Source organism: Ovis canadensis, chromosome 12 (assembly GCF_042477335.2).
Source record: "Ovis canadensis isolate MfBH-ARS-UI-01 breed Bighorn chromosome 12, ARS-UI_OviCan_v2, whole genome shotgun sequence".
In the NCBI taxonomy this organism is placed as follows: Eukaryota; Metazoa; Chordata; class Mammalia; order Artiodactyla; family Bovidae; genus Ovis; species Ovis canadensis.
This window is the reverse complement of record NC_091256.1, coordinates 86,216,010-86,228,139: the sequence shown is the minus strand read 5'-3', so window position 1 is coordinate 86,228,139 and position 12,130 is coordinate 86,216,010. Positions and strand designations below refer to the sequence as shown.

The following is a 12,130-nucleotide window of genomic DNA, read 5'->3' as shown; positions in this document are numbered from 1 at the left end:
TATTGACATAGTTCCCACATTTAGTTTCTCATGGTCTATAGCATTCCATCCTGTCAATAATCCATAATTAAAGAAAATGCATTTCGAAAGCTATCTGGGAAGGGCCATGCATGGACAGACTGATAACAGAGAAACTGGTCGTGGGAAGATAAAAAATACACTTGCTTGGTGGGGGCATTTTACTTTTGGGAGTGAGAGGCATAGAAAATGTAACAGTGCAAACGGTTATTCGGAAGCTCTTCCTCTGGCTCAGGCAGAGCCCTGGGCTGGCAATCTAGCCACCTGGGTTCTGAGCTTGGCTTTTTGTTTTATTTACTGTCTGTGTTTTTATAAGATACTTTCTCCCTCCGGTTCTCAGACTTTTCTCTTTTTGTTCTGATAGTCATAGAATCCGTAACACTCCGGAGATGGAGGGATATTAGAGTTTACTTCATCTAACCCTCTTGTTTTACAGAGGAGGAAAAACTGAGCCCTAGAGGTCAAATGACCGGCCCAAGGTCAGGAAGTCAGCCGTGACTTTGCAGATGGCACCTCCGCCAGCCTCATGGTTGTGGGAATCACGTCAGAGATGGAGGGTCTGGCGCGCCCTTGAAGAAAGGCTCGGCCAGCCCCTTCATTATTATTCACGCCAGCCCAGCTTTGAACCCTCAGAGTGGAGTGTTTCTCCATCTGAGCTGCTGACACACGCCCCCTGTATTCCTGCCTTTCCTTCCGGATGCCCGCGGGGTAGTTTCACCAGGCGCTGTTGAGAGACGGCGGCAAGGGCTGCGAGGTCTCCACCTGAGCCTGGTGACCACCTTGCTTCTCCCCCGGATCCCGGCCCCCTGTCTCCCATCTTCCCCATCTGTGTGAGCTGTCTTTCACGTTGCCCTTGGAACAAGCCAGAGCACCACAGTGCTGCTATTCTGCGTTGGCAGAGTCTGTGCCCTGTTTGGCTTGTCATACGCATCTCACCATCTTGCTGCATTTCTGTCTCAGTTCCCAGAAGGCTCAATGTGAACAAAGACATAGGCACGGGGGCTGGGATGATGGGGGCTGGGTGGGGCTTTGTGCCCCCCGGGAATCTGGGCTGCTCAGAGAAGCCACAGCCAGGGAGTCCAGGTTCCAATGGCGCCTCCTGCAGCAAAACCATCTGACTGTGTGGTGCAGACTGGAGCGAGGCCCTGGGAGCAGGTTTTGTCCATTGAACGTTACAGAATGGTGAAAAGCCAGCGATGTCACCGACGCAGAGAGGGAGGAGACTCAGAAAGTGATGAGACCAGCTCGAGGGCGAGGGGGAGGGATGGAGGGCCATCTGAGGTATGTAGAGTCCCTGTCCTTTCTCCCTACAAGGTCTAGGGGAAGGGGCCTTGAAAAGAGAGGCGGGCAACCTCGGGGGAGTGGGACGGAGCACAGAGGAAAGGGAGGATCACATCACACGTTTCCAAGTTCAGAATTTTCTAAAGACCAAGATCAGAGACCACCAGAGGAAGGTTCCTCAAAGCTAGTGTTTTAGACTGAGGCTCTCCTTGTTATGTGCTTTGCCCAATGTCCCCCTGACTGTTTTTTGTGTGTCTCTGATAAAAGACAGCTTTCATTCACTGCAAAGGAGCACAGAAGGAGGACGGAAATGGCAATGGGAGTGTAGGAATAGGGAGCGTCCAGGCTGGGCGGGTGACAGGGACTGGCCTCCAGCCTCCCTAACATCTGAAGTCTAGGCTGGTTCTCTGTAGGTAGGAAAACGAGGACCTCAAGACTCGGGTGACCTTTGCTATGTTCTTTGGGAATGCTTCAGAAACTATGCCCCCCAGGCTCTGAGGATCACATCCTGACATGGGGAACTTAGACAAAAGAGCTGTGGCTGGGCCTGGGGGAGTGGCTGTTTGCCCCACGGCGGACCCTTAAAGGAACCCAGAATTCTCCCTCCTCCGGCAGCTGCCTTCTTCACGCTCACGTTTGGAATTGCTCAGGCTCCTTGTACTGTTGCTCTCTGCTACTCCAAGTTTACCCTCTCTGATTTCTTAATTCTTACGTTGGCTCCATACTTGGCCCTTGCTGTTTCCATAGTTCCTTGAATCTGAAGCTATCATTTTTTTCTTAAGTGGGGCTGATACGAGGGTCTCATTAAACAATCCAATGGGCAGTAGTAACGGGTGGTATGCACAGAGGGCAGGGACTTCGTGCAAGCTTATGACCCTAGGGGTTTCTTGGTGTTTGTCAGGGGATGAGTTGGAGAGGGGAAAATGGGAAGTTATTGTTGAATGGGTATAGAGGTTCAGTTTGACAAGATGAAAAGTGTTATGTGGATGGTTGCATAACAATGTGAATGTATTGAACAGCACTAAATGGCACACTTAAAAATGGTTAAGATGGTAAATTTTACGTTATGTGTATTTTACCACAGTAAAAAAAAAAAAAAAAGACAACGGAAACTCACCAAAGTGGATGGATTTACAGATCATTTGCACTGAGTTTAGCTTCAGTGTTTGATGGTAAAGTGATCTGTTTTTCCCTCACTGTGATGGTGAATTTTTTGTGTGTCAATTTAGTTAGGCTGTGGTGCCCAGTTTGGGCAAACACCATTCTAGGCATTGCAGCAAAGTTGTTTTCATTGTGGTTAATATGCAGCTGGATGGCATCACCAATGCAATGAACATGACCTTGGGTAAACGCTGGGAGATGGTGAGGGACAGGGAGGCCTGGCATGCTGCAGTCCACGGGGCAGCAAAGAGTCAGACACATCTGGTGACGGAACAACAGCAGCAACAATAACACTTATAATCGCAGCCTTTGAGAAAGCAGGCTGTCTTCCACGGTATGGGGGGGTGGGGCTCGGCTAACAATTGAAAGCCTTAAGAGCAACACTGTTTTCTCAAAGAAGAAGGAATTCTTGCTCTGCCCTTGGACCTGAGACCGCGCATCCGCTCTTGCAGAAGTTACTAGCCTGCCAGCTTGCCCTGCAGATTTCAGGCTTGGCAGCTTCTACAACCGTGTGAGCTGATTCCTTAAAATTGCTACCTGTCTACCTCCCTATCCACACACAAACACACTCAGTTAGACACACACACTTCCTACTGGTCTAGTTCTGGTTCTCTGGAAAACCTTGAATAACACACTCACCTGAAAGCAGCTGAGGATGGAGGTGCTCAGGTATCCAGACGGGAAACAGGAGGGACCCTCCTCCCAGGTCTGCTGAGCGCTACGTTCTCTCTCCTCCTCCGTTTCCTCTGGAATTTCGTTCTCTGGGGTAAATGCCCTCTGCTTCCAGCCTACCTGCCCTTCTCTGTTACCCCTGCCTTGGGCCTCAGAGTTGTTCCACGCCCCGGCCCTCTAGGTGGAGTGTCTTTCCTATGAGGTCCCCGACACTTTTGGACCCTGGTCCCACTGAGGCTTTCTGGAAGCCATCTCCTGACTTTGTGGGCACACGGCCTCCAGCTGTGGATTTAGCATGCGCAGATTTGGTTTGATCCATTCCGCTCTTCCCCTCTGCGTTTACCTGGAGCTTGTTTGCTGGCTGGCTCCTAAGCGGTTCTGCCTCTGGGTAAAGCCTTAGTTCATCTCCTGCTTTCCTTGGTCCGCATCCATGCCTAGGTTCCTAAGGGCTTTACTCCCAGGCACCAACTTTTATTGCTGAAATCTATGAGCATTAATTCTGCTTCTTCCCACAGCCAGAGAGAGACTTGCAGAGCCTCCGGTAGGTCCTGCTGGACTGCCTGTAAAAGGAGGGTGGATGGTTAAGTCTCTCTTTCTTTCTCTCTCATTTACCTATTACAATATTTATGGAGTTCATTATATGTGTTATCTTATTTAACCTTTGCAAAACCCTTATTTAATACAGATAATCCCCATTTTATAGATTTGAAAACTGATATACAGGAAAGTTATGTGACTTGTTCCAGGCCAGGCATTTTGGGAATGGAATTTAACCCAAGGCAATCTGAATCCAAGGCCTGTGCTCTTAGCCAAGGATACTTGAAAACTTGCTGTTAGAAAAGATGGGGAGAGTGAGGAATAAAAGGATTCGAGGCATAAGGCAAAGCCAGGAATAGGTAAGTATTATAATGGGATGCAGAAAACCCTACCCATGTGCTGCCAGTGGATCACGGACTTAGCTCCCAGCTCCTGGCAGCCAACACTCACTGAGCAGGAGGTTTGACAACATACGGCGTTGCCCTGATCAAGCGCAGACCACCAGCAGAGCCCGCTTCCCTAAAATCGTGACGGTTTCCCCTCAAACCAAAAGACCCAGCTCTCTGAGAATCCTAGGGCTGCAGTTGACTACACTATTTTGTGCTTGTAGTAAAAATGAGCTCCAATTCCCACTAAGAAAAAGGGTGAGTCTTTCTCTTTTAGAATAATGATGAGTGTTGATATTAGATTGTAAATCTGAGAAAGGTTGCCACTGTAAGACTTGGTTTTGTTCCCCTCTGTTTGTCTAGCAGAGCCAGGTTTAGTGAAGTGATGGATCGACAGTGATCATATCGAGCGACTGCGGCTAGTAATGGATGCTGAAGACTGCGCTCATAGCACTTGCCTGTTACGAGGCCAAGGATCAAGGTCTGGGAAGACTTTCAAGTATTAAATGGTTCTAGAGCGAATGGAAGGCAGTGCTGTGCAGTGGAAAGAGCAGAGTAGCTGTGTGACCTTAAACAAATCCTTTAACCTCTCTGCTCCTCAGACTATAAAAATGGAATCTGCCTATCACACGAGACCCTGAAAAAGAGGATGTTTCAGTGTCTGCAATAAGGAGGTGGTTCACAGCTCCCTGTCATGTCGTTGTTCATTCATCCAGAAGCTTCTGATCAGGCACCTGCTTCAGGTCCATCCGGTGCGTCCTGTGCTCTGTCCTGGGACGACGACCGTGAGCGGGACAGACAGATGCCTGGTGGATTCCCTTCTCCACGATTTCCTCCTTCCCTGAGGATAGTAGTTTCTGCAGCAGATATTTAATAACAGTGGTGCCTCAAGTTCAAGTTGCTGAGGGGAGACACGTTGGGGGGTTGCAAAGAAGATTGGAGAAAGTTTGGGGTACAAGACCCCATGCAGAGAAATGGCCTCTTCCATCCAGCCCATATGGGCCTGCGTCCCAGTCCAGCTGACCCGAGGGTCCCCAGGCAGCAGTGGCGGAGGACAGTCTCATCTAACTGCCTCACACCGCTGAGCCTCCAGGAGCTGGCCGGGGCCACGCCAGTGCTTCTGCTGAGGAAGGATTATAGTTTTGTCAGTGCGGTGGAACAGAGTGCCTCCAGCGCTCAAGGTCTGCATTTAGAAGAGAAGCGGAGGATGGTTTAACGTTAGCCAAACAGCCTGGTGCACTCACAACAAAACCCTGCGTGCAATTGAAAACGATGCACTAACCACACACAGACCCGGGCGACGTGATCTCCTGTCTCTCCAGGGTGCTGTGCTTGCGTTTCCTCACCCTCAGGACCAACACTGGCATCCCTCCACTCTCGCCAGAAGTGAGTGTGTGTGTGTGTGTGTGTGTGTGTACACACAACACCCTAAACTCAGAGGCTGCAGAATAGGCACTGAAATCTCTTCATAGAAATTGTCTCTCCAATCTACAATAATCTCACAACTCTAGCATGTCCTAGATTTATCAACATGCACTTGTTGATATGATTTTGTTTTTCAAAATCATTTTGAAATCATTTCAAAAAGTTTTTGAAATCAAAATTTCCTGGGCCCCATTCGTACATGCATGGTCTGTCCATATAAAACTGGGCTATCCCCGAGAACAGGGTCTGTGCCTCCCCTGTCTGGCTGGAGTCACCCTGAAGGCAGGGGCTGTCTCCACCATCAGACTGGAGACTCTCTGAGGTAAGGGCTGTGTCTTATCCTTAAGGACCCTCCCCTCTTGGTGCTGGGGCCGAGGCTGTAGGCCCAGACACAGTTCTGATCTCGTGGTGAGGGAGAGCGGTGGTTTCCTGGCATGCTCAGTTGAGATGTCAAATTGACGAGTTATCCTCATCTGCTCCTTTTAGCAGCTGAGAGTGGAAGAATCACCCCCACACTCTGGAACATGAGAAAGCAAAACGGGGAAAGAGAGGTGGATGGGACATGGCACCCTCAGGCCAAACCTCAGCTCCCCTACCTGGAGGCCTCTTTGCCTCCAGACTCCACGTCAGTCTGAACTGCTTTAACCCCAGGCCTCTCCCCTGGGCTGGATCTAGAAGCACACACTGTCTCTCTCCTCTTTCCCTTGATTCACACTTAATTCTGCTATGGAGAATTAAAAAAATAACAGCCCGTAAAATTCCTCCATGGCCCTGTTGAGACACTCCTTTTTCGGGATCCTTATGACTCTCAGGCTGATGAGGGCAAAGGCTGTCTTTCTCATTTAGTGTTTTGTCCCCCAGCACTCACCACGACGCCGGGCTATGGTAGGTGCTTAAAGTGTTTAATAGAAAGAAATGAATGCAATTTTCAGGAAGCACTGCGGGTGGATTTCCTCCTTTGGAGACCTCTTTCACCCCCAGGAAAGTACCTCAATCTCAGATCTGCACTGTCAGCCTCTTGTTGGAGAAAAGCAATGTTCTGGGTTTTGGGGCTAGGGGGCAGTGTTCACCTATGGGTGCAATCCAGTGTGAGTGTGTGTGTGTTGACACTGATAACTGGACATTCATAAGCTCCAGCTCCAGAGTGTGTGTGTGTGTGTGCGTATGTTGACACTGTTAACTGGATATTCATAAGCTCCAGCTCCAGAGTGTGTGTGTGTGTGCATGTGTGTGAGTGTGTGTGTGTGTTGACACTGTTAACTGGACATTCAGAAGCTCCAGCTCCAGTGTGTGTTCTCGTGTGCATGCGTGTGCATGTGTGTGTGTGTTGACATTGATAACTGGACATTCATAAGCTCCAGCTCCAGAGAGAATTCTAGGAGTCCCTCAAAACAACTTAGCTCACCTTCCCATGAGTACCCTCTTCTTAAATATATCCATGAAACGTTATTCTGCGTATATGCTACCGAACAACCACGTTTCTTTGACAATATAAGGATTTTTATCCAGTAAACTTTATTTATATATAACAACAGTACAAATTGTGTCCTTGGCTTGCAAAATAGGAGTGTTTCATATTTACAATAGGTACACAATAATATATTAGAGTAACAAAAAAACTCATTTTATTGGAACATTTTAAATACGTAATTTTCTTACAGCTTTAATTTCACAACACCTGTAAAAACAACAAAACCAGACAGCTATTATTCTATTTTCTTAAAAATATATATATATAATACAGATTCCAGTGTGTCAAGAAGAGTGGGTTTGGGAAGGAGCAGTTGAGGGGAGAGGCAGGCGGGCTCAGGTCCCTAGTCTCGTGGTCTAAAGAGCTTGTCCCCCCTCCCTGATACACCTGGCAATATCTGCTTTGCAGGGGGAGCCACGTTCCAGCATGTTCTCCTGCCGTGGTGCCGACACGGACAGCACAGGAAGACTGAGTCAGGGCTGTGACCGAAATCCAGGCGGGCCTCCCCTCTACCCTGAGGCCGCAGCACAAAGGACAGAAGGGAATGTAGTCAGCATGTCCACAAGACTTCCCAGTTTGCTGACGGGGCTGAGGCCCTGTCTCCCAGGACCTCCCTAATACCAGGGGTGAAACTTCATCTCTCATCCATGACGTCGTGAGCCCCAGAGACCCACCTTCACTCTTGGGGAAACTGGCAGAAAGGGAAGAGGTAGGGGAAGAGAGGCGGGGTGACGAAGAGGATGCTGCCACCTTCTCAAAGCTTCTTCCTGAGACAAGGCACCGGAAGGCCCTGAACCCACGGGGTCTGCTTCCATCGCCCTGGGTCCGCCAAACTCCCCTGCGTCCTCTCACCCACAGAGCTCCCACTCCTGAGCCTCAGTTCTTTCCTGTGCACGGCCAGGCCCCAGGAGCCTGAGTCAGGGCACAGCGTGGCAAGGAGCAGCGGGCCCCACTCTGGGGCAGCTGCTGGCTCAGTATTTGCTGCGGGTTAATAGATGAAGGCGGAAGGAGAAGGGGATGGCAGAAGATGAGATGGCTGGATGGCATCACCAACTCGATGGACATGAGTTTGAGCAAACTCCAGGAATTGGTGATGGACAGGGAGGCCTGGCGTGCTGCGGTCCATGGGGTTGCGAGAGTTGGACATGACTGAGCGACTGAACTGAAGTGAATGGTGGCAGGTGTGGCAACTGGGATGCACCTGGAGGCTGATCAGCCAGAGGCTTCTAGAAACATTCCTTATTTGTGCTGCCCAGACCATCGCAGTCCAGCCCACCCCATCCATCGCTTCTGCTTCGTGCTCACCAGGGCCAGGGGCCTTGACTATTATTTCTTGTCCTCATCTGGTGGAAATGGAGGAAGGTCAGGAGCTCAAGAGGCAGGTGGAGGGCCACCAGAAGAGACGACAGCGGTGGGGACAAGAAAGGCCCTTGCGGCTGGAGGACTGTCCCCGGAAGCAGGTAAGGCAGCTGGGTCAGTCGGCTTTCTTCCGCCTTTCTGCTCCCCTTTCCTCCAAAACGCATGCCCTCTGCAGGTGTGGGAGGAGGGCTAAGGTGGTGATAGGAACCAGCAAGTGGAAGAATGTCTGTGCGCTAGAAGGAGGTCCTTCTCAATCTCGTTCATTCCTCAGCACCTGGAGCAGGGCCTGGGGAACAGTGTTAGCTCAGGAATGCTCCCTGAATGAATGAATGCATGCAGGAAACAGCTCCATCCCACGAGTGAGGCTCCCAGGGGCTCCTTGCTTTCAATGACTGAACTTTCCAAGGATGGGGAGCGCTCCGCCAGAAGTGGATCAGAGACAGTTCTGAGCTGGGGCTGGAGTGGGGTGATGGGAGTTGGGGGCAGGCCCGGAAGCCCCGGAGCCCCTGCGGAGGTTGGGAGGCGGCAGCAGGCCAGCTAGAGGGGCTCAGGCCAGCTCGCCCACCTTGGGCGTGGACACCCTCTGTCTTGCCAAAGGCATTTTCTAGCGTGCTTGCCCTTTTCTGGTGAACTGTCTCTTGCACACTTCGGTGAAACAAGATGGAGCTGGATCAAACTTTCAGAGACAGCAGTCTCTCTTGGCTTCCCTCCGAGATGGATGGCGTTGTGTGGGGGCAGAGGCTGTGAAATGAGCACTCACTCCTTACATGAGGTTGGGGCATCTCCACGTTGGATGGCGGTGAGGAGGGAGGCCCTATCCTCCCATCCTGCAGGCCATGGATTCTTGGTGACCCAAAGCCAAGCAAGGCTCTCCAACCTTTACCCACATGGCCTGATGAGTCCCGTGTAGTTTTCCTTGATCTTCCTTCCTTCTTTAGGGATGCCCCCTGCCACCTCCTTCGCCAGCCCCCCTTGCCCAGTCGTCCCGAGAAATCCTGAGAAAGGTGGTGGAGCCTCTCGTGTCCACTATCTGAGCGACCATCCCCTACCATTCTCCCACTCCCCCTACCAGACCATCAGGGACTCAGCCCCAGGGGTGGTGAATGGTCACCAAAAGTAGCCTCTGGGAAACAGCGGGTAGACGCATGGAGGTCAGAGTTGGTCATGACGCAGCTGAGATGTCTAGCTTTTAAATCTTGGTGGAGCAAAGCCTGATGTGCCGATCTAAGCAGCGGTGTGACCAGACCACCTTCATTCGGAGCTCAGAAGCAAGCTGAGGGGAGGAGCCGCACGCATCTGTGGGCAACACAGAGTCCCCCGCTCACACTCCCCTTGCCGGTATCTCCTCGCCTTTCATCCCCATATAGCGTGGGCTCTGAGCTGATAAGCTTTGGGTGCTACGAAGGGCAAACACTTTGGCTTAGTGCAGAAGGCCAGTCATTAGGATTTCTTTCAGGCTATTCGCAGGGCCCAGAGAAACTTTTTAGCAGAAGTGGATTATCAGAAGGAAGTGGTCTTGGCATGGCTGGTTGTGAATTATAATGAAAACAGCGCGTTTCCTGAGTATTTTGCTGAATGCTTTTCTCGTCCCATTTGTCAGCCGCATTCAGGCAAGAAACCGGACCTGAGGTGACCCGGTGATGTCTGCCATGCGGGGAGCACAGCGATCCAAAGCCACATGCCAGCCATCGAAGCCAGCCCTCTGAGGTCCCCCTCCCCCGGCTGCTTCCTGGCAATGCAGTGTGGTCAGCAGAGTCTCTGGAAACTGGAAGGGTTTGAAGGTAAATCCTGGCCCAGAGGAGCCGGGGCCGAGTTAATTGCAGAGGAAGTGACCCTGGTCTGGTCTCTCCCCGGTCCCACTTCCCAGCACTGCGGCCCCTTGCAGAGCAAGGCAGATGGGACCTCTCCAGCGGCCTCTCTTCCCATCCCTCGCCTTTCTCTCATCCTTTCCACCCTCTCTGTGGCTGCCTGCAGAGAACTTGGAGCTGGCTGCTTGGATCCTCACCAGGGTAGGAGGCCTGGAAGCTGGTGGCTGTCCAATCACCAGGGCTCTGCACCAGTGTTGTGGGGGTCCTTCCCCGAGATGCCCCCACTGCCTTCCACAGGGCCTCTGGATCAGGGCGTGGAGCTTTGGTCTCTTTATCTGGAAACTACACTCAGGACGGCTGGGCATCCATGGATTTAGGTGTCAGCAGGAAAGACAGAAGCCCAGTTGGAAGCCACCCATTAGTCCTTTGAACTCAGGAGGACGCGAGAGGCAGAGAGAGAGAGAGAGAGAGAGAGGCAGAAGACGCAGCCTGGGGATGCTACAGTCCTCTCTACTGCGGCCTCTCTAGTGCTCAGACCATCAGGAGCGTCCGCCTACGAGCGAAGGGTCGTCTCCCCTCTCTAGGCACGAGAGAATAAAACAAAGAAAGCACAACAATAAATACTGCAGCTTCTTGAACCTATGCTCTTCAAGTATTGCTTGCTGTAAACAGTGTTTGATTTTTGTTTTCTTTTTAATTGTAAGAAACCACGGGCGGACTGGAGCAGAGTCTGAACACCCATGTCCCCCCGTTGGCTCCCGAACGGAACCTCCCAGAGGCCTGGCCCGCACTCCTCCAGGGCCCTGCTCCCGGGGAGCCTGGTTTACAACGGGGATGGATATAAGGCAGAGCTGCCCAGCGTCCTTCGGGAGACCGGGCGTCCCCTCTGAGAGAGGCCCAGCTTTCATGTCTGGTAGTCACTGTAGGGAAACCCGAAGGAAAAGTACCAAAATCAGCTCCTCAGTTGTTGAGGTTTGGGTTTAAAGAAAACAACCAAACAGTAGCAAAAAGCATCGGTGCTCTTGAGACACACATGTCTGCTGGAGAAGAGGACGCACGGACGTGCGGACATAAAGCTCAGCTTGCTGTCAGCAGGTGGAGCCCAGGGGCTCGGCTGTTGGTGCAAAGTCCCACCTTCCCCACCTCTTCTGGTTTCATCGGCCACTCTTCCTTCGGAGCGTTTGGTGTCAACTTGTGCTCATTCTTCTCCTCCTCACTTCTTAGACAAAGAAGGTTTCAAAGGCAAGGAAACGATCAATTTCTCTCAGCATCTCTTTGTAGGCTTTTTTTCCAGTTGTTGGGAACCAGGAGTTGTGCGAGGAAGGAGGGACGGGGCAAAAGAAGGAAGGGGGACAGAAAGCAGAATTAAACGAAAGTTGGACGGGATGAACAGGGAGGCTTTTTGTTTTATTTCTGGTTTTCCTTTTTCTTAAAAAAAATTAAATAAAGTTCTCATTATTTCCCCAATATACATCAAATGAGTTTTCATGCAAAGCAGCAGTCACAGAGGCAGAACCGTGCCCAGCTGCGCCTCTCAGCTTGAAGAACCACCTTCTCCGGGCCCCCGCGTCCCTCTCGTCGTGGGTGGCTGTGACGCCGCTGGTCTCTCCCTGCAGGGACCAGCTGGGACGAAACTTGGCTGGCGTGGGGAGAGGGGCCCTCCCCTCTCCCCAGGGTTAGGGTCTCAGGAGACAGCAAGCTCTGGGGCCTGACCCCCTTCACTTGTCCTTCCTTCTGAGATGCCCAGTGTGACAGCTTTCGTGGGTCCCTCTTCCCAGGAATGGGAGGCTCCGTCTCTCAGCTCTCAATGGACATGGCGTTGATGAGCTGTTCCACCTTGTACGCCAGCCGCTGGCGCCGCGCCTGCTCGTCCTGCTCCAGCGCGCCGATGAGCTGAGGGATGAAAACAAAGGTGGGCAGGCTCAGCACTCAGCATGCGAGATGGCTTTCCCCTCACCCTTCATCCTTCCGTCTGCCTTTCCATCCTGCCCAACGAGCACAACTCTAAATAA

General features: G+C 51.6%; 1 protein-coding gene across 1 annotated transcript in view; it reads right to left on the bottom strand.

Annotated features, from left to right (window-relative positions):
• Positions 1 to 11,504: 11,504 nt before the first annotated feature.
• The window catches only part of PLXNA2 (plexin A2), a 226,595-nt gene continuing 225,969 nt past the window's right edge, over positions 11,505 to 12,130 (bottom strand). The window contains exon 32 of the mRNA XM_069544266.1: positions 11,505 to 12,011. Within this exon, the coding sequence (XP_069400367.1) occupies positions 11,916 to 12,011 (96 nt within the window). The 3' untranslated portion in view covers positions 11,505 to 11,915. The remainder of the gene's footprint in view (positions 12,012 to 12,130) is intronic.